At 42.2% G+C, this 22,159-nt stretch overlaps 1 protein-coding gene across 4 annotated transcripts in view; it reads left to right on the plus strand.

Annotated features, from left to right (window-relative positions):
* Positions 1-153: 153 nt before the first annotated feature.
* Positions 154-22,159, plus strand: part of SERGEF (secretion regulating guanine nucleotide exchange factor) — a 249,553-nt gene continuing 227,547 nt past the window's right edge. For all 4 annotated transcript variants that reach the window (XR_014231596.1, XM_082342478.1, XM_082342477.1 and 1 more), the window contains exons 1-8: positions 154-247; positions 3,671-3,806; positions 5,000-5,155; positions 6,124-6,218; positions 10,454-10,514; positions 14,808-14,921; positions 17,391-17,453; positions 21,356-21,514. Coding sequence is in view for 3 of the 4 variants with exons in the window: in XM_082342478.1 (XP_082198604.1) it covers positions 188-247; positions 3,671-3,806; positions 5,000-5,155; positions 6,124-6,218; positions 10,454-10,514; positions 14,808-14,921; positions 17,391-17,453; positions 21,356-21,514 (844 nt within the window). In the remaining variant the exon portion in view is untranslated. The remainder of the gene's footprint in view (positions 248-3,670; positions 3,807-4,999; positions 5,156-6,123; positions 6,219-10,453; positions 10,515-14,807; positions 14,922-17,390; positions 17,454-21,355; positions 21,515-22,159) is intronic.

Genomic DNA, 22,159 nt, shown 5'->3' on the forward strand with positions numbered 1-22,159 from the left:
CAGTCACCAATCCCTCCCCAGGCCGGCCCCTCCCTTGGCAAGCCTCTCCCCCGGCGGGTCCCGCCCCCTCGCTGGCCCCACACCTCAGTCACCAATCCCGCCCCCGTGCCCGCCCCTCTCCCTGAGAGCCCGCCCCCGCGCCAGCCACCACCCCCCCCGCCCGGAAGTGCCGTCGGAGCGTTCCAGCATGGAGCGCGAGCCCGGGGCTACGGCAGCCGCCCCTGCTGCGGCCGCGCTCTTCGCCTGGGTACGTGACTCCGCCTCCGGGCCGTGGCTGCTGGGACTGAGGGGCTCACAGACGCTGGGAGCGCCCGGCCTCGGCGTGGGCGGTCCTGGGGCCAGGCAGCCGAGGTCCGAGAGGCGCTCCGGGTTGGAGGATCCTGGGCTGGGGGCTGAGGAGGAGAGGGCGGGGAGGGAAGGGTCTTCATGGGGTGACTTAAGGGCTTCTGGCTGGTGGGGTCCAGACCGGAGGGGCTGCGGCGCAGTGGGAAGAACCTGCCTCCAGGACAGAGCGTCTGGGTCCGCGACAGACTTCAGGCCCGGATAGCGCCGGGAGAGGCGGAGCGGAGGGCTCTGTGGAGAGAGGATCTCCCCGTCCCAGAGCCCCGTGGGGCCACCTGTGCACCTCACCCTCCCACTGCCAGGAGGATGAAGGCCTTTCCCCAGCCCCACCCCAGCCTGGCCGGAGCAGCCTTTGGTGTGAGGCCGGCGGTGTTGGGCCGTGCACAAGGCGGAGACCCTGCATAGTTACTGATACTCGGCTGTGACTGGGTCTTGCCTGCACGGGGGGGTATGGGAGTCTGCGTTTGTGTCGGTCTGACGGGAGCACTGAGAGACAGGGTCATCTTTATGTGTCGTGGCTGGAAGAGAGGAGAATCTGTGCACAGGAGTGTGTGGCAGGCAGCCGACCAGATGCACGGGAACAAACACATAGTGGGTTGTAGTTCTTCATAGCACATGCTTGTAATGAAACGTATAACTTGTTAATGTCGGTCTCCTTGGCCAGAATGTAGGCGTCATGAGGGTGGGTGCTGTGCATGTCTTGTATGGTGCCTGGCTTGTGCCTGGCACATTGTAAGGTGCTCAGTACGTATTTGTTGACTAATGGATGAATGAGTACCTGTTGTGTGCCGAGCTATGTGCTGGTCTTTTGGGAACCACAAAAGAGTGAAAGACTTCCAGCTCTCGTGTTGGGGGCGGTGGGGGGAAGAGAATAAGACCTTTACTGCTGTTAAAACCAGTATGTATAGACTAATTTACAAAATGGCAATTATCAGTACAGGCAGCATTTATTGAGTGCAAGACTGCTGCAGACCGGCAGAAGGGAGAGCGTGGTGTGGCCCGAGGTGGTCTGGCTGTGTCTTTGGGGTGGCACTGGAGCTGGGGGTGGAATTAGGGATTGAATGTGTGCCTGGGTGGGTGCTTTTCCCAGGCCAGGGACTGGGGTCTGTGTAGACAGAGGAAACATCTGACAGAAAAAGCCTTTCAGATATGGCCTTGTCAGTACTGAAGCAAAAATACTGTTGAACCTAACCTCGTTGCTGCGCTTGGAGGCTTGCTGGTGTTTTCTTCCTGCTGCATTTTCTGTGTGGAGGGGTGTATTAGTTTGCTAGGGCTGCCATAACAAAATACCACAGACTGGGAGGCTCAAACAATGGAAGTTTATTTTCTCGCAGTTCTGGAGGGTAGAAGTCCAAGATCAAGGTGTCAGCAGGTTTAGTTTCATCTGGGGCCGCTTTGGCTTATAGATGGCCTCCTTCTTGCTGTGTCCTCATGTGGCTTTTTCTGTGGGTGGGAGCATTCATGTGTTTCTTCTTATAAGGATACCAGTCATATTGGATTAGGGTCCCATCCTTATGACCTCATGGAAGCTTAACTACCTTTTTAAAGGCCCTATCTCCAAAAACAGTCACAGTCTGAGGTACTGGACGTTAGGGTTTCAACAAATGAATTTCAGCGGAACACAATTCAGTTCATAACACGGGGATTTACCTTTTTGGATGGGTGTGTGTGTGTGTGTGTCTTATGTCTGGAGTGTTTGTAAGGAAGGCAAATACAGCTGTAATAGATTGTATTAAAATTTCCTTTTGTTTTGCTTTATCATGGATTTAGGGCCTCTTGCTGCATTACAAAAATTTGGTGCCATTGTTTGAATCGCATAATGCTGGCTCAGCAACCTGTAGCCCTGGTAATGGGGCAGCCATGGAGATCTCATGGCTAACAGAGAAATCCTCTGCACATGCTCTCCACTTCACACCATGCAAGTCTTTCATTTGCTCTTTCCTGAGGGACTCATAGGGTCATACATTAATTCACTGTAAAATATATGCACACCTTCTTTGGGCCAGCACCATTTCAGATGCGGGGGAAATAGCAGTGAGCAGAACAAAGCTCCTGCTATCATGGAGTTACTTAACTCTCTGAGCCTTAGTTTCTTCATCTGTGAAATAAGTGATAATGCCCCCCACCCCGTGAGAATTAAAGGGGAATGTCCAGCACACAGAGAAGCACTCAGTAGTTGGTAGCTAACATTGCCCTGAGGGCCTCTGGGACCTGTGTCCCTGCATGGCTCCCTCGTCCAGCATGGAGTCCTTGCAGCCCAGGATGGTTGTGGAATAGACCACAAGGGGCAGGAGTTTGTATTTATGTATGCATTTTTTGGTAGTTATTTTAAATCATTTTTTTTCATTCAGGTGTCTTCAAACACAAACACATTTTAAAAGTTTTACTACTCAAGAACCAACCAGCCGTCGGTGATTGGAGAAATTATAAGGATTTCCAAAATCTTAATAAGATTTTCCCTGCGGGTCCATAATCCCTTATCTTCAATTTTGAATACAAAAAGCTCTGTAAACCCACAACTGACCTGACATGAGGCTGTTTATAGTCTTTGCCCACTAACTGAGTATTTGTACCGTTTACTGCAGAAATAATACTGTTTTACCTATGGGGTGCTGCTCCCAGACCTTGCAGCAGTGTATATGATTTATATACTGTATTACTTTTCTAAAGTCTATAAAATTCTGAGTCTGATGTACATCTGGCTGCAAGGGTTCCAGATTAGGGATTCTGGACCTTTATCATATAATAACGACAACAGACATATTGCCCACCAAGGGGAAATCTGTTTCCTTAGAGGAATCTCACCACGTGAATCTTACAGTAACAAAACATTGTACTTGGAAAGGCCCTTAGAGATCGTTGCCAACCTCTTTCACCTCTTTCAAATGAAATAACAATGGTGTGCCCTGCTTGAGGGCACAAAATCCTCAGCTAACTTTGATTCCAGAAAGTCATTGCCAGTTTTCCCAGCGCGGGTGTGGGGAGAAGGGACAAGAACTAGTCCCAGCGTATTTCCCACCCACTTCGTTCCTATTTTTCTTGATTATTTCTTTCCGTAGCTTCCCTAGATAATTACCTTTTATCAGAAGGAACTCCTATGCTGTCCCCTAAAGGCAACACATGTAGGCTGGGGCATTGGAAGGGGAAGGTGAAGAGTATCACTGGATGAGTTGTGGATGTATAACAACTTCTTAAGAATGAGCCTATGAAATCTCATCTGTTATAGGCTCTGAGAGGAACGTGAGGGTGAGAAAGGTAGGGACAGGTAAATTCAAATTGACAGTTGGGGTTCCCATAGTTTTTCATCCTTGGCTTATTTTATCCCTAGGGTGCAAATAGCTATGGGCAACTTGGCCTTGGCCACAAGGAAGATGTGCTTTTGCCCCAGCAGCTGAGCAACTTCTGTAATCCTGGATGTGTCAAGAGGATCAGGGGAGGAGGGGGCCACTCTGCTGTTGTCACAGGTAACTTCCTTCAAGAATATATCGCCTCTCATTTTCTTATTTAGACATTCTCCCCTAGGGTGTTATATTACTATCTATCAGCCTTTTGTATTTTGCAGAGGACAACATTTTTGTGAAGGAATCACATTACCATCAGAGAATGGCAGATTGTCAGAGCTGAAAGGATTTCAGAGATCAAGGCCACCCCTCTTTTCCCCTCGCCCCGCTCTCCAAATGAGGCTCAGAGAGGAAAACTGCTTAAGGTTACAAGACAAGTAGTGGCCGAGTTGCAACATATATTACATTTTATACCATAGATTGATATTTAACTTTCATATATGAGTTAGAAGTCTTGGCAGTTAAGTTGAATATTCCTTGAGAGGAAGAATTTTATATTTTCCATAATCTTCCCTCAGAGTACCTAGGATAGTACTTAATAAGTATTACAAGCGCTATAATATTGCAAAGGAGGGCATATTGCATCCTGGTTAAGAACATAAACTCTGGAATCAAACCATGTGGGTTAAAATCCTGGTTCTCTTAGTTGTTAGCTGTGTGGCCTTGGGCAAATTACTTAATTTCTCTGTGTCACAGTTGCCTCTCTGTTACATGGGGATAATAATGATGAGAACCAATGAGTTAACAGGGCTGCATTATGACTTTCATGAGTCCTTGACACTTTTGCCTTTGTGGACACCTCCTTCCATAAAGAAATATTTAAAATTATGTTTACAGCTGCACTGACATAAAGATTAATATAATCCAGGCCAGATTTAGTATTATATATTCCTATTACATATATTTTTTATTAAAAAATGAGATTAAAACATTTTTGTGGGCTTCTACAAGTATGGTGGGCCCCAGACGCTGTGCCTAAAGGATAAGTCAGCCCCACGCCTGAGGCCCTCAGAAGAGTACTTGGCATATTCTGCGTCCTGAATAAACGTTGGCTTTTATTGTTACAGTAGATGCTCAATTTGGTAATTAATTGGCCACTGCTGTAGGACTTGGAGTTTCCATTTAGATATTAGATTGGAGCCCCTTGGCCTTGTGCCATTTGGTCCAGAGCACATTAACATGCATGGCTCATTAACTTGGGTGGGAAAAAAGTTAGTGGGTCCATGACTCCAAATAATTAATGAAATCCTTTTGCTCATCTTAGCAGTTGTAATTTCCCCTGTGCACACTACCACTAAAACCTTTATATTTTGCAGATGAAGGAAGCCTTTTTGTCTGTGGCCTGAACAAAGATGGGCAACTGGGGCTTGGTCACACCGAGGATGTCCTGTATTTTACCCCCTGCAAATCCCTCCTTGGATGTCCCATCCAACAGGTGGCCTGTGGCTGGGATTTTACCATTATACTTACAGGTGAGTGCACTCCTAGGTAAATCTTTATCACCACAAAGGCTTTGGGTGAGAAGGCATGATGATGGGCCCTGATTAAATGAAATCCTCTTTGTATTTAAAACCACAAGTGTTGTCTCTGGTTGTCAAGAAAAGTTGCAGGGTGCATTTTGCAAGGAGGGTTTTAACAGTAAAGGAGATAGGGCTGGAAAATCTGGACTGTAATTATTAGAATCTAAACAATAGCTCTCATTTATGAAGTACTTAGTGTGGGCCTGTGTCAGAGTTGTAGGGAGTCAGTAGGTGACACTCTGTTTCTTGCTCACATTTGGGATCAATTGTGAGACAAGCACAGAGCAGTCAGACAGGTAGAGATCAAATTATCAGCTTTTTACTGATAAAGGCTAAATTGGAGGGCAAGGTTAATTGTCAGGCCAAGAGGTTCTGCTAATACTCCTCTGATCCAAACCCACTCCCCAAACTCTAGGCCTCCCCCGTAGGGGAAACCCTTACTATGTGTCAGCCCAGAGTGCCTGAGAGGAAGGTGCCAAGCAGTACTGTCCTGTTCCTTCTCCCAAACTCACCAACTGGCTAGGTTACCCATCCTCCCCTAGAAAGCAGTGAGGATGGGGAAGGGCAGGGAGAAAGGCCTGGAGTATATTAAAATTATGGAAATTCCATCTCATGGAAATATGAAAAGTGGGAGATAAGTATCCTCCATCCCAACACTAGGCACATGGCTAAGCATTCTCCACAGCTAACTTGTCATTAATTAGGTGGTGTAGTGGATAGCCTGTGTAAAACGCTTAGCCCAGTGCCCACTGTTTTTGTTCCTAGGGGGACAGAGTAGGGGGTATGGACTGAATGTGCTGGAGCACAGGTCCCCACTCACTCCTCTCATTCCTTTTGCTCTTCTCATCCTTCATCGTTTACCCATTGGTCACAGATGTCTTACTTCTTAGATTTGCAATTCAAGTATTTGTATTTTGCAGAAAATGGTCAAGTTCTATCATGTGGATCCAATTCCTTTGGCCAATTAGGAATTCCTCATGGGCCTCGAAGATGTGTGGTCCCCCAGGCCATTGAGGTAAGGACAGCCCCTAATATTGAGCTTGCCTATGTACTGTGAAAGTGTCTCCAGGTATCACAGTTATCCCTCCCTGGACTAAAAGACTGGCTGGGTCCCTGAAAACCCATGGGGTAGTTAGAATTTAAGTTGAAAAACTCAGGTTCTCCTGGGAAAGATTAGGTTGGAGGGATGGATGTTGTGAGTGAAAAGCCTCTGTTAGCTCTCATACATGTTATAATTTTTTGTGAAATAAAACAATAAAAGTAATATATCTTATAATGACATTTTACAGTTCTAAAAGTCGTCATAGTGGAAACTGTGTTAGAAACAGGTCCAGTGGGAATTGACTCGCCTAAAGACACTAAGTGAGGCAGATGGCATAGGCCCGCACTGTCCAGTGGGAATGTCGTGTGAGCCACATACGTAATTTAAAAGTGTCTAGCAGTGCCATTTAAAAAAGTAAAAAAAAAGGTGAAATTAATTTTTAAAATAACAGCTTTATTGAGATATAAGTCATATACCATAAAATTTATCCTTTAAAAATGTATGTTTCAGTGGTTTTTAGTATACTCACAGAGACGTGCAGCCACCACCATCGTCTAATTTTAGACCATTTTCATTGTCACAAAAGAAACTGCATGCCCAATAGCAGTTAACTCCCATTTTCCCCTCCCACCAGCCCCTGATGACTGCTAATCTGTATCTGTGGATTTGCCTATTCTGGGCATGTCACATAAATGGAATCATACAATATGTAGCCTTTTGTGGATGGCTTCTTTTACTTCACATGATGTTTTTAAGTTTCACCCGAGTCATGGTATGACGTGGTAAAATTAATTTTAACAACTTTTAAACTACTCTAATGTAGCCAAACTATTATTATTTCATTTTATATGTCGCCAATATAAAACTTTATTAATGAGATATTTTATATTCTTTCATTTATATGAAGACTTTTTCTGGTGTACATGTTTTACTTGGAGTATATCTCAATTCAGTCTAGTCACATTTCAAGTGTTCAACAGCCATGTGTAGTTAGAGGCTACCATATTGAACAGCACAAGCGTTAGATAGGACTCCTGGTTTTAGTTCAGAGCTCTTTTCACTGCATCATACTTAAAATGTACACATTTTTGTGAAGATTATATTGTAAGCAAACTTTTAGAGGAATTATGCTGGAATCTAAAATGAGTTTCACCACCTAAGCTGCTCCACTCATATCTAATTTCCTTAAACAGTGACTAAGAGTGGGAGATCTGTTTTCATTGGAGAGAGCTTAGGTCTGCCCCTATCACTTTGCTGAAATCTAATTGCTGGTATTGTGGGGTATTATTTGGGGTCATGGTTTGGGCTGTTCTAACAAAAATATTATAGACTGGGTGGCTTAAACAGCAAACATTTAATTTTCACAGCTCCAGAGGGTGGGAAGTCCAAAATCAAGGCACCGGCATATTTGATATTTGGTAAGGGCTCACTTTCTGGTTCATAGACAGCCATCTTTTTGCTGTGTCCTTACACGCCACCAGAAGGGGAAAGGCGCTCTCTGGGGTCTTTTTTATAAGGGCATTAATCCCATTCATAAAGGCTCCGCTCTCATGACCTACTCACCTTCCAAAGGCCCCACCTCCAAATACTATTATGTGTTGGGGATTAGGTCTCACCATGAATTTCCTAAGAACACAGACACTGAGTCTGTAGCACATGGTATGCATGGAAGTCTAGACTCTGTAGTCCCTGTGGTAAGAAGTTCTACAGCTTCTAGTTGCAAATAGGTAGCTTTTTAAGAACCTATGTATAAGTTATAATTAATTTAGCTTAAGTCACATGGTTAAAGAAGACAGAGAGGAGCAATGGTTAAAATATGTTGGATGACAGAATCAGAAGGTAAAAACATTTTGACACACTGTGTCTTATAGAACAATGGGAGGAATGTGCCAAAGTGAAGTATAAGAGAAATTCATTCATTTATTTAATAGCAACTATTGTGTGTAGGTGCTGTATTTAGGCAGGGAGGGCAAAGGTGAGTAAGACCCAATCCTAGCATTCGAGGGCCTTGTAGTTTAGTAGTACATGTTAGATACAGAAATACCTAGGTGCATTACCATGTTAGAACTATGATAGATGCATGTATAGCCTCGAAAGGGAGTACTGAACTCTTTCTAGGGGAAGGTGGGGTGAGAACAGACTTATGCTGAATCTTGAAAGTTGAGTAGAAACTTCCCTGGCTCGGGATAGGAGGATGTGCAGAGTAGGTACAAAAGAAGCACATTACAAACAGAAGGAACTTTGTGAACTAGGGTATAGAGCATAAAACAGGAGGGCATGGGATACTGCAAGCAGTTTAGTATGATTGGAATATAAGGAAGTGGTAGAAGTGCCAGTAGGGATCGGGCAGGCAGGGAGGTAGTGTCTGATAAATGGTAAGAACAGTGAGTTAGAGAGGGGCCGCATGGGGTAGTGTGGGGGGTGGATTGAAGGAAGGTTACTCAGAAAACTCTTGCTAATAATCCAGATGAGAGATGATCCTGCCCCAAACTGAAGCAGCAGTAGTGGGGATGGAGAAGAAGGAATTGAGGTTAGTTGGTTTGAAGAGAGTGACTCCACATATAAAGCCCTTCAGTTAGCTTTGAAAAGGAAAAAAAAAATTAAAAAATGTTCAAGGGTGGTATATTCAAATTGTATGAGCAGTAAGATTTGATCTTCCCCAAAGCTAATGTGATTGTGGGCTGAGTTGATAAAAATATAGTCTCCAGAAGAAGGGAGGCCAGAGCTCTGTCCTTCTTTGTGCTGGTCACACTGCATCTAGAATGTTGTGTCCTGGTGTGGGTTTGGTTCTTAGGCCCTGGGCACTGAGGTGAATAAGACTCAGACCCTGCCCTTGAGGACTCTAAAGTTTAGAAAGACACTGTGGATCTGTAAATAAGCAAATATGGTAAAGTCCCATAGGGGCTGTGATTGGTGCATATACAGTCCCTTAAGAGAGAGACTGAGTAACCAGAGCATAGAGGAGAGAAACCAAGAGGGGGAGGGAATTTGAAACTAGGTGATGGCTGATGGAATTGGGGATGTTTTTCCTAAAGAAGAGATGTGTATTAGTTATCTATAGCTGTGTAGTAAGTTACCCCAAAATTCAGCAGCTTAAAGCAACAAGCATTTATTATCTCACAGTTTTGGAGGGTTAGGAATCTGGGAACAGCTTAGCTGGTCTCATGACTTTGCAGTCGAGATGTCAGCCAGGCTGTACGAGGTCTGCTGGAGGCTCAACTGGGCTGGTTCCCCTTCCACGCTCTCTCATGGGCAGGAGGCTTTAGTTCTTTACCATATGGGCCTCTCTATAAGACTGTTTAGACATGGTGTCTGACTTCCCTGAAGAGTGATGAGAGAGAGAGAGAGAGAGGGAGAGGGAGGCAGGCTGGTCAAACAAGAAGCCTCAGTGCCTTTCATCAGCTAGTCTCGGAGCCACTTATCACTTCCTTATCCTATTCATTAGAAGCAAGTCACTAAGTCCAGCCCACAGTGAAAGGGAGGGGAATTAAGCTGCACATCTTGAAGGGCGGAGTCTTAAAGAATTTGGGGACCACAAGGTGTCTTAGGACATGACAACTGTCTTCAAATGTTTGGGAAGCCTTGTCAGAAGCAGTAGGCAGATAGGTTTGGTTCCACCTAAGGAGACAGATGGAACCGTGCAAAGATGAGCAGGCATCTGGGGAGGTGGTGAGCCCATGTCACTGGAAGTAGGTATTTGACAGGGGTTGTATGACCACTTGGTGGGGTGTTGTAGATAGGTTTCTAGCATTGAATGGGGATTGGACTAGATCAGAGGTCAGCACACTAGAACCCTTGGTAAATAAAGTTTTATTGGAACACAGCCATGCCCATTCATATATTTACTGTGTATGTTGCTTTTATGTTACAATGGCAGAGTTGAGCAGTGTGACAGAAACCATGTGGCCTGCAAAATCTAAAATATTTACTATCAGGTCCTTTACAGAAAATGTTTGCCAACCCCTGGACTGGATGACCTTACAGGTGCCTCCTAGCCCTGAGTGGCATTGTAATATGGTATTTTAAAAAGATTTTGCCTTTTAGGGATACATATAGAGGCATTTATGAGTGGAAATGTTGGGAATTGGGAGCTCCAAACCAATCAGACACATAATGAGGATCATGCTGTGTTGTGTTTGGGCATAAATTACATAAAATTTTGTAGATGGATAATTCTGAGATTGCCATCCTTTTCTTTGTTTTGACAGCTCCTGAGAGAGAAGGTTGTTAGTATTGCTGCTGGACTGAGGCATGCTTTAGCTGCAACAGGTGATCATTTTGCTTTTATTTTCTTGATAAGCATGTAATAAGGAGACACGGAGCTTTGGAAGAAATAAACTTTAAGATTCAGAGTGTCCTGCTATGCTGCAGTCTGATTAAAAGGAGGGGACATAAGGCAGAAGTCATGTGGGAAAGCCTTTAGCAGGTAGGGAGGAAGGAAATGACGTTGTCTAGCTCTTTGTTATGTTCTTAGGCATGGTGCTAGGTTCTCTTGATTTAGTTAGTACCTCATTTAATCCTCATAGGCACACAGTGATGTGAGTTAAAAATTTTTTGTATTGAGGTATAGTTGATTTACAATATTATGTTAAGTTTTAGGTGTACAACATAGTGATTCACAATGTTTAAAGATTATACTCCATTTATAGTTGTTAGAAAATATTGGCCGTATTCCCTGTACAATATATTCTTATAGCTTATTTATTTTATACATGGTAGTTTGTACCTCTTACATATGAAGAAACTGAGGTCCAGAGAGGCTAAAGTGTTTGTCTACAGTTACACAGGGAGTTAGGAAATAAAAGGTGAGCTGGGATCAGAGTCTAGGACAGGCTGGATTCCAAGACCCACATTCTTTGCCATGAACTGCATTGCTTTCCTAGTGGATGTAAATGTTTATTAATTTAAATGCTTCAAGTGAGCTTGTCTCCTGTACCATGAGAGGGTGATGCACATAGGGCTGACGGTGTGTGTGAGGTTGAGGGTGGAAAGCGGAGGAGGCAGTGACCCTTTTTTCTCTCTTGCTCATTTTTCTGCTTTCCGTTCCCACTTCTTTGGGCTGAAGGACAGCCCGAACTGGCTATGGCAGCCGAGGCTCAAGCGTTGGTGAGTCCAGTTGTGGAATGGGGAGAGGAGTGGAGGCGAGGAAGAATCCAGTGCATCATGGTGCTGGTGGTCACTTGGGGCTTAGTGTGATTATAGTTTTTGAAAAACTAAACTTTTTATTTTAAGGTAATTGTAGATTCACGTGCAGTTGTAAGAAATGAAATAGATCACACTCACTCTTTACCCAGTTTCTCTCAGTGGTAACATCTTGTGAAACTATAGTGTAATAGCACAACCAGGATGTCTTGACACAGTCAAGATACAGAACAGTTCCATGACAAGGATCCCTCTTATGGCTCTTTTGTAGCTGCACCCACTTCCTACCTACTCTCACCCCTTAGCTCTTTCGTTCTCCCACAGTAATGTTGTCATTTTAAGAATGTTATATAAATGGTATCATACAGTATATAGCCTTTTGGGGTTGGCTTTTTTGTTCAGCATGATTCCCTGGAGATTCATCCAAGTTGGGAGTATGAATAATTTGTTCCTTTTTATTGCTAAGTAATATTCCATGGTATAGAGGTACCACTGTATTAGTTTGCTAGGGCTGCTGTAACAAAATACCACAGAGTGGGTGGCTTAAACAATAGGAATTTATTTTCTCACAGTTCAGGAGGCTAGAAGTCCAAGACCAAGATGCCATGAGGGTTGGTTTCTAGTGAGGCTTCTCTTCCTGGCTTGTAGATGCTACCTTCTTGCTGTCTCTTCACATGGTTTTTCCTTTATGCACGCATGGAAAGAGAGAGAGATCTCCAGTGTCTCTTCCTCTTTTTAAAAGGACACCAGTTCTGTCAGATTAAGGCCTCACTATTATGACCCATTTAACTTTTATCACCTCCTATAGGCCCTATCTCCAAATACAGTTACACTGGAGTTTAGGACTTCAATATATGAATTTACGGGGAACACAATTCAGTCTGTAACAACCACGGTTTGTTTAACCAGTCACCCATTGAAGGACATTTGGTTGTTTCTGGTTTTTAGCTATTAAGAATAAAGCTATAATCATTTGTGGACAAGTTTTTATGTGAACATAAATTTTCATTTCTCTGGGATAAATGCCCAGGAGTGTGATTACTGAGTTGTATGGTAGTGATTACGCTTTTATAAGCAGCTTCTTCTCTTAGAAATTAGAAGGACCAAAGAATTGCCTGTCATTGGTTTCCTTGCCCCTTTCCTACCAACATTTTGTGATTGCTAGCCTTATGTGTACATTTTTGTCCAGTTAACAAAGCAGCACAGTTCTCATTATGTGTTTGATTAATTTAATTGTAAGTCCTCCCCTCCCCCATTTAATCTGTAAATATTTCTGCCCACATCTCTAAAAGATAAGGAATTTTTCTGAAAACATTACCAAAAGATACCATCATCATACCTACAAAAAATTATCAGTAATTCTGTAATTTCATCAAGCATCTAGTCAGTATTTAAATTTCCCTGATTATCTCAAAAATATTTTTTTTATGGTTTGTTTGAATCAGGATCCAAATTAGGTTTATCATTGCAATTGGTTGATATGTATCTCAAGTCTCTCTCTCTCTCTCTTTTAAAGTTTATTTATTCCTTTTAGTTTTTTACTGTGATAAAATACACATAAAATTTATCATCTTACCCATTTTTAAATGTACAGTTGAGCGGGATTAATTACATTCACATTATTGTGCAACTAGTACCAAAATCTATCTCCAGAACTTTTCTCATCTTGCAAAACTGAAACTCTATATCCATTAAACAATAACTCCCCATTCCCCCTTCTCCCAGTCCCCGGCAACCACCATTCTACTGTCTATTTCCATGATTTTGGCCACTCATACAGGTACCTCATATAAGTGGAATCATACAGTCTTTGTCTTTTTGTGGCTTATTTCACTCAACATAATATCCTCAAGGTCTATTCATGTTGTAGCAAATGTCAGAATTTCCTTCCTTTTTAAGACTTAATGATATTCCACTGTATGTATATACCACAGTTTGCTTATCCATTTTTCTATTGATAGACACTTGGGTTGTGACCACATTTTAGCTATTGTGAATAATACTGCTATGAACATGGGTATACAAATATCACTTCGAGATCTTGCTTTCAGTTCTTTAGGGTATGTACCCAGAAGTAGGATTGCTGGATCATATAGTGATTCTATTTTTAATTTTTGGGGGAATCTCCATACTGTTTTCCGTAGTGGCTGTACCATTTTACATTCCCACCAGTAGTCACAAGGTTTCAGATTTCTTCACATCCTTGCCAACCCATGTTATTTTCTTCTTCTTTTTTTTAATAGTAGTCATCCTAATGAGAGTAAAATGGCATCTCATTGTAGTTTTGATTTATATTTCCCTAATGATTAGTGATGTTGAGCATCTTTTTATGTGCTTATTGGCCATTTGTATATTTTCTTTGGAGAAAAGTCTTTTCAAGTCCTTTGCTCATTTTTGAATCAGGTTTTGTTGTTGTTGAGTTTTAGGAGTTCACTGTATATTTTAACTATTAATCCTTTATCAGGCATCTCCAGTCTCTTTTAATCTTTATGTGCCTTTTCCTCTCTTTTTATCCTCTTGCAATTTATTTGTTGAAGAGATGGTAAGTTTTGTTTTATTTCAATACTGTGTTTTGCTCACATTGTGCTCAATCATCATCACTTATATTTCACAAAGCAGGCTTGTCTGTTTACAGCCTAAAGGACCATTGGGTATAGGATACTTCTGGAGGAGCAGTACCTTAATGTTGCTGTTGGATAGTGAATCCTAGTTACACACATCTGACTGTAGACAAAATATACAATATTTCATCTATGCATTTGTATGAGGTTCAGAACATGGGTACATGAATTAGAGTCAGTGAATATGGAAATAAAAGGCCATTCCATTGAAGTAGTGGCTATTAAGAAGCTATCTTGCAGTCATAAATATGTATTTATTTGGCGATTAGGAATCTTTGAATTCATCTTGGTGTAATAGAAAAGGCACTACATTAAGTGTAGGAGAGTTAAGTCCTGGTGTTTTCTCTGCTACTAGCTCCCCATATGACCTTGGACAAATCACATCTCCTCTACAGGGCCTCAGTTTCTCATGCAGTAAATGTGAGGAATGGACGTGGTAAGCTTCAAGGTTCTTTCCTGCTCATTCTGGAGTCTCAGTTGTCCTTTCAGGTTAATCATGAAAAAATTATCATTCCAGTAATTTGACTCTGGAGGAGTGTCCTAGAACTTTCTGGAGGGAGTTTTACTATGTTGGAATTTCCTTTGATGGTCTTAGATTGCCCTGAAGACTGGATTTGTGATTGACTTGGTGGTAATGCCTATGACCAGCCATAGGGCCTCTTGAGGCAATAAGCTTTTCCATAATATGCATGTTAACTGAGCATGAATTGGGAATCTCTCATGGCATTGAGGTTCAAAGAGCAATCTGGTCTTAATCCAGATAAAGAATTTCTTTTTTCTCTCCTGCTCCGCTGGGAAGCTAGTGGCACGGTGTTCCAGTGGGGAACTGGTTTGGCATCATCTGGACGGCGGTTGTGCCCTGGGCAGACTCTCCCACTGTTTTTGACAGCAAAGGAACCAAGCAGAGTGACAGGTAAGGTCCTTACTTCTTCTGAATCCTGTATTTATTCTTAGTTTGGAAATGGAGACACAGGCATGCAGAAAATGGGTAAATGGAGTTTTGCTTTTGCTATTTCTTGGTCTCTCTGTCTTAACTCTCTCTATTGGTTGGTCTATTAATTTGCTGGGATTTTTGTGGGCCCAGTAAAAGTACCCCTCTTTGCTGCCAGAGTTTGGAACCCATTGAGAAGTAGATGCGAGTCAGGTGGGTGGAAATCAAAATGGTAGCTCTAGAGCTGTTAAAAGTTAGGTTGGAAGACATGGCTTAGGTGTTTGGAAATAACGTGTAGCATTAGTGAGCCTCCAGGTTCTGAATCCCAGATTGAATTTACCCACCAGGCACTGGAGCAGCTGTATGCATTCGGTCCTGCTAAGCTCATGGTGCAGCTGAGAGCACGGAGGAGGCGCCTTCTGCAGGCAGGCGCATCCCAGAGGGAGAACCCACAAGGAATGTGCCTGCCTGCCCAGCTCCTTCTCCTGAAAGGAAAGCAGGAGCAAGTGAGGATGTGGAGAGAGGGGCTAGGAGCGTTCCCCGAGGGAAGTCTCTCTTCATGGGCACACGAGGAGCAGGTAGGAAGGGTGCTGCCCACAGGACTCTTGGTCTCTAGGACTTTCTTTCTCTGTCTCTCTCTCTTTGTCTGCTCTACACTCTCTTCGTGGGCCTTTATCTCTCTGTTTGTAGCACCATGTCTCCACCTCCTCCTCTTCTTCCTCTCTCGCTCTGACTTTGTGACCCAGTTTACTGAGGGTTAGCTGTAGGAAAAACCTGTCAGGAAACCTCTACTCTCCTCTAGCTCAGAACAAAGGAGGGATTTTTGAGGGTGGTAGGAAGTGGGGAAAGAAAAGGGAAAGGTGAGCCGCAGTGGGAGTGTCGTACAAGTTGTTGGGATCGTTCTGATTCTCTTAAGTCCTTGAGGCATTCCCCTGTTGCCGGTGTGAGGTTAGCGCCCTGAAGCCCACGTGTTGAGTTGGGGAGGGTTCTCTTAGAGAAGGAGAAGGGGCCACTGAACACAGGACAGTCTACTTCATATTGAAAGCATTTGTAATATAAACTCATACTTCCCAAACATCTTTCCTGCCTCACCAAGGTATTCACTGCTCCCTGGGCATGCGCTGTGTTCTTATTCCTCTGTGCCTGTGGGCAGACTGTTATCTCTTCCCAGGATGCCTTTTCCTTCCTGTTCCCCTTGGGAAAATCCTGATCATTTTTCAGGTCCTAGCTCAGCTACAGCTTTCTCAGGAAAGACTCTTCCTTCTTCTCACCTCCATTGCATTTTCTTTATGTGCATTGATAGCACAACGTATTGTATTGTTATGAGTTGTTTACATGTTTTCCCAAATGCCAAAGATGATGAGCTTTTTAAGGGTAGGGATTATGTCCACTGTCTGTTTTAGCACAGGTTTTGTATCTAAAAGGAATCAGAAGTGTTTTTGTTTGATTTGATTTAAACGACCTGGTTGGGATCTGCTTGGGGCACAGCTTAGATTCAGAGTTAATTTGGGGGAATTTTCTGATGAGATGTTAGAGAAGATATCAGCTTCCTGCCCTCAAAGTCTTTCACTTTTTGTTGTCCCCTCTTCACCTCATTGCCATCTGTTTTGGAGCTGGAACCCTGGATGTCCTCTCCCGACCCGGCCACTAGGGGACCAGTGCTTCCTCTCTGGTGAAAGTGGCAGAAACATCTGCTTTGTCCCTTTCTCATTCCACAGGATACTTGAAGGCATGAGGGGCATTTTATTAAGACACTAGTAAATTGAACAGAAGTGTAAGAAGAAAGAGTTACAGAGTAAGACTCCCATTTCTCTGCATGCCAGACAAGGCGACCACAGCTTCGAGCAGAGTTGATTAGGGTTTACACTGTTGTTGAAGGCAGTGTATTTAAGGGTGGAGAAGTGCTGGATTTGGATATGGGAGGCAAGTTCAAATTCTAGTTCTGCCTGTGTGTTGTTAGGAGGCCTGGGCTTGTGTTTCAGTGTCTGCATGTGATAGCAGCTGAATGTATGAGATGTCATTGCTTCTAGGCCCGCTCCGTGGACAGAGCTAGGAAATATACATGTACACACACGTTTATACATATGTACACCTATGTCTGTTTATCTCTAGTAGAAACCACAAGTCTACACTGACTTCAATTACAATGCAGTATCACATGGTCAGTTCTAGCCTTTAACCTTTTCATATCTGTACCTTTCTTCTCCTTTCTGATAGTGAGAAATCTGACTCCTTTATCCTCAAAATATTTATTTATTTGTTCAACCTCCTGGATATAAGCAGTCTCCCTACCATGCCAGCCATCTTCTTGGCCAGTGCCACTGACTCAGACCTTCCTGCACTGGCTGAGAGTTTCTCTCCAGGTGCTGTTGTCACTGCCTATGGACCTCCTGTGCCCAATTTTTTCTGTTACAAATGTGATTTCAAAAGAATTTTTTTTTTTTTTTGTAGGCCTAGAGAATTCTCAAGCAGTATGTGTTCTTGCTGGCTCAGACCACTCAGCTTCACTGACAGGTAGGTAACATGCCATTCAGAATTCTGGGTGTTTCTGCCTCAAGTGATGCTATTGGGATACAGAGGGAAAAGCATAGACTTTGGGGTCAGAATTCTGATGCCACCACTGGTATGATCTTAGGCAAGTCGTTTTACCTTCCTGAGACTATTTCCTCTTCTATAAAGTACTTTGTGGATAGTTCTGAGAATTACATATGATAATACATGTAAAACACTCATGTGAAACAGAAGCTCACTTCCTTTCCTCTGAGTTTGTTTTCTTAGCTGTACAGTAGGGATAAAAATATCTTCCTTTAGGGTAATTGTGATTGTCACATCATATAACCAACAGTAAATTTATGTGTAATATGTTGTTATCTTATCCACCTAATCTATTTTGATGTCTAATATAACTATCTAAGCTCTCTAGCTGTCTATTTTCTCTAGCTGTTTAATCTCAGACTAACCTATTTTATCCACCTATATCTTTCTTCTCCATTTATCTGTCACCCTGTCTGCTCTCTCTATTTATCTACTCTATGTTATTTAACTATATATCTCTATTTTTATTTATCTTCCATCTTTGTGTCTTCCTATCTAACCTAGGTCTCCATAATCTCTAAGTCTAGTTGTGTATATGTTTCTGCAATCTATTTTATATTTTTATGTTTTTCTCTAGTTGATCTCTCTATTCCATCTCTTTAATCTGTCTATCTATCTAGTCTTTTTTCTCTCACACAGTGTGTTTATCTCTCTGTCTTGGCCATGTATCTGTCCATCCATCCATTTGACACACCCAGCCAATATAGTATAAACTTTCTAGTGATAATGCAGCATTTTCTTGAAAGTGAAAGTTATCCATCTCTCCTAAAGGTTTTTTTCAAAGCTCAGATTGCCCTGACCCCTGCTGGTAGACTGGATACTCTAGCTCCAAGAGATTTATGTTGATAAGACCTCTCACCCAGAGTTGAATGCATTACATTTTTTAAGCAAAGGGAAATGACTTTCATACAGTGTTTCTAGTGTTTCACGTGGAAATTAAGATGTGTACACAGTATCTGTAAATTAATGGGGGCATGCATTCTTCAGCATCAAATTTGTAATGCAGTCCAGCTGAGGAGCTGTTGCTGTTTCCAAAGCACAAGAGCCGTAACGTGAGATTTTAAATACTTAACAGATTCTGAACTACAAATAATTTGATATTTAATGAATTAAAAACAACTAACTAACGAAAGAACTAGCTGCTTTTAGCCTGTGTCTCATGTTAGGTAGATTTATAGATATGTTAAAAGAGTTGAGTTAAAATGAATGCCAGCTCTAAGGGACTCCTCTCGGCATGGCATGTGGTCCCCCCTCCCCTTTTATGGGGAGGGGGCAGAAGGCCCCAGGACAAGAAGTGACTAGTTCATCCCCCACAGTCCTCTCTAGCACTGGAGGAAGGCATTCTTTTCTGAGAATAAGAACAGACTAAGAGAGGTTTCTTTTTTTTTTTTCGGCCATGCCATGCGGCATGTGGGATCTTCTCTGACCAGGGATCAAACCCATGCCCCCTGTGTTGGGAGCACGGAGTCTTAACCACTGGACCACCAGGGAAGTCCTGAGAGATTTCTACTCTGTTCTAATTAATTTGAAATGGCTGGTATTTTGTAAACCTAGAGATTCTTCTAGTTGCTTGCTAACATCGATTTCTTAAAAACTCTTGTAATTAGTAAAGCTATTTTTTATTTCATATGTGGAGCATTTTTACTATGGTGTTTTTAAAACATAGATGTTGGATTTTTTATTGCGATATAATTCATATATGAAATTCACTCCTTTAAAGTGTGCAGTTTAGTGATTTTTAAAGTATATTCACAAAGTGAATTGGTTTTGGATATTGTGAAAGTGAATTAAAAAGGGTCAAGATTAATATCCGTCTTTCCTGGTCTAGTTTAAGCTGTTACACATTGGATTTTGTTCAGTGTTCTTTAGACCTTCTGTCTGGAGTTGTAGATTATGTAACTATTTGACATTGCAGCAGAATTTAGTTTTGCCTGCTGATGCAACAGTGTAATGATCCGCATGTAGAAGACAGTTCGTCTTTGCAAAAAGATGGTTTAGACTTACTAAGATAAATGAAGGCTTATTACAGATGCAGGCTCATTGTCAGTGGTACCTTGGTAGCTAAGCACTCCATTTAATGGGTTGAAGCTTTGCTGAGGGGTCCGCTGCCCTCTTGTAAAGGATCCTCATACTTCATACACCCTGGTGAGGTCCAGGGAGGTTGCCCTCTCTCTAGGCATGAAATATACCAAATTCATTGTATAGCACTGCAGAATGTCAGTGCTGCAAGGTCACCTGGGTGACAAAAAGGCTGCACTGATTTATAGACCCTCAGACTCTATGAAACAGAGACCCAGAATGTGAAGTGATGTGCCCCGTGTCACAGAGTGATCCAGTAGCAGATCTGGGACTTGAAGCCTGAATCTTGGTCTAATATCCTTTAATGGTACTGTTTGGCTTCTGATCAGTTTTGGAGAATAGACCGGACTGCCTCAGGGCAAGCAAAACTGTAAACCTTTATTGGGAGGTCACAGAATGCCGTGGAAGCAAAAACCCTGGCTTCTGGTCCCACTTGATCCCTTATGAGCTATGTGATCTTGAAAGTCACTTAACACCTCCGAGCCTTGGTTAATTTATCTTCTAGAAGAGTGTTGTCTAGGAGAAATATAATGTGAGCCGTATTGCAAAAAGTAAAAAGAAACAGGTGAATTAATTTTAATAATTTATTTTACTTAACCCAGTATATCCAAAATATTATTTCAACATGTAATCAGTATGAAACTTATTAATGAGGCACATTCCTTTTGTTTTTTTTGCACTACGTCTTTACAATCCATTGTGCTTTGTTTGTCTTCAACATGTCTCATTTGGACTAGCCACATTTCAAGTGTTCAGTAGCCACATTTGTGTACCGTGTGCTTACTGTGCAGTGTAGAACCTTGGAATGTTAGGGTTGGGAAAGCGCTTAGAAATCATCCAAGGAGTCACAAACTGTAGATTCATGAGCCAAATTATGGTCTATGGCCCCATTTTGTTTGACTTCCAGTTAAAGATTTGTTGAATGTGAATGCCTTTTGGACAAACATGTGCCCTCTGGTTTGCTGCCGTCACCCACAAGTATCTCCTGTTAACAGTGTCATCAGTTATATCGTCTGCCCTTCTTGACCAACCGCCCTCCCCTCCAGTCTTCAGCTGGTGAAACTAAGGCTTGGAGAGGAAGTGGTTTGTCCAAGGTCAGTAGCTAGTTAGCAGATCCAAGAATAGAAGCCAGAGTCACTTGACTCTGAAGTTGCTCTCTTTCTATTAAATCACAGTGTCAGTCGCATTCCTGCTTATATCACAGGATTATTGTGAGGTTCAAATGAGCTTAAGTGCTATGCGGATGTGATATAATAACATTATATTTTCTGCTGGACAGGGCATGTAGTGAAATCATCTTATATTTATAAAGTTTAAGCTTTAAACAATTTATCTTTTAACCTGTTATTTAAAAAAAGCTAATATATATTTTTCCTGACAAAAGGTAATGCAAGTGTTTATTTTAAAAATGTAGAAAATAGAGAAACATATGTCTTGCACATGGTAGATGTTGAACAAATATTTGCTGAGTGAATTAATGAAAAAATAAACTCACATTCCTATTCCTTGACAAACTGCTAAGAACATTTGGCCTTTTTTCCTATTTAAAGAATTTTTTAAAATCTTGTGTATTATTATGCTATACATGAATTTGGTATCTTGTTTTGCTCTATTCAACATTGTAGGATTAAGAGTAATACAACTTCTTTTAACCACTTTTTTTTTTTTCAAACTTGGGTTATTTTCCATCATTTTGGACTAATGTTCCTTCACCTCTTTTGTCCCCCTTTTGTTTGTTTAAGATGCAGGAGAGCTGTTTGTTTGGGGAAGCAACAAGCATGGGCAACTGGCTTCCCAGGCTGCTTTCCTTCCTGTGCCCCAGAAAATAGAAGCACATTGTTTTCAGAATGAAAAGGTCGCTGCTGTCTGGAATGGGTGGACACACCTGGTTGCTCAGACAGGTGAGAGTGGCAGAGAGTTTGTGGTTGGGAAGAGCAGCTGGGGGACAGCTGTCTAAGTAGCTATGAATGCTTGGGATTAGGTAGTTTGGTTTTTACTGATGAAAAGCTTTAAGGGTTGGGAAGGGGAGGACCTGGGATCTAGCTCTGCAGTCAGCCAGATATGTGGCTTTTCCTCTCTGGATCACAGGTTTACACCCAAAAAGGCAAGGCTGGCTTAGGTTAACTCCTTCTGGCCCTAAGAGTCCATGAGGTTTTGCGAAGGAACCCACTGCAACAAACATCACGTAGAAATTTGTCCAGGTTGTTGGGGAGTCTTTGCCTTGTCATAGCTAAAAGGATGACTGTATTTGCATTTTCACTTGAGTCTAAATTAAAGGTGTCAGAAACTATTAAGTTAAATATTTTAAGATTGAGGCAAAAGCATTACTTTGAGTCATAGGTGGCATGGTATTTTGATTTAAATTTTTATTAACCCTAACAAACTTTGTACATTGATTCAAACACCCCACATATTCCTTCAGATGTTATCTTACCAGGCCATGCCATCCAGCTTTTGGCATCTTTATGTTTTCTTCATAATATCTTCGTTGATTTCTCATCTTAGGGCAGTTCTCCTTGCCTGGTCTTCATATTCCTGACTTTGTT

Source organism: Balaenoptera borealis (genome assembly GCF_965194805.1).
Source record: "Balaenoptera borealis genome assembly, chromosome: 11".
Classification (NCBI taxonomy): Eukaryota; Metazoa; Chordata; class Mammalia; order Artiodactyla; family Balaenopteridae; genus Balaenoptera; species Balaenoptera borealis.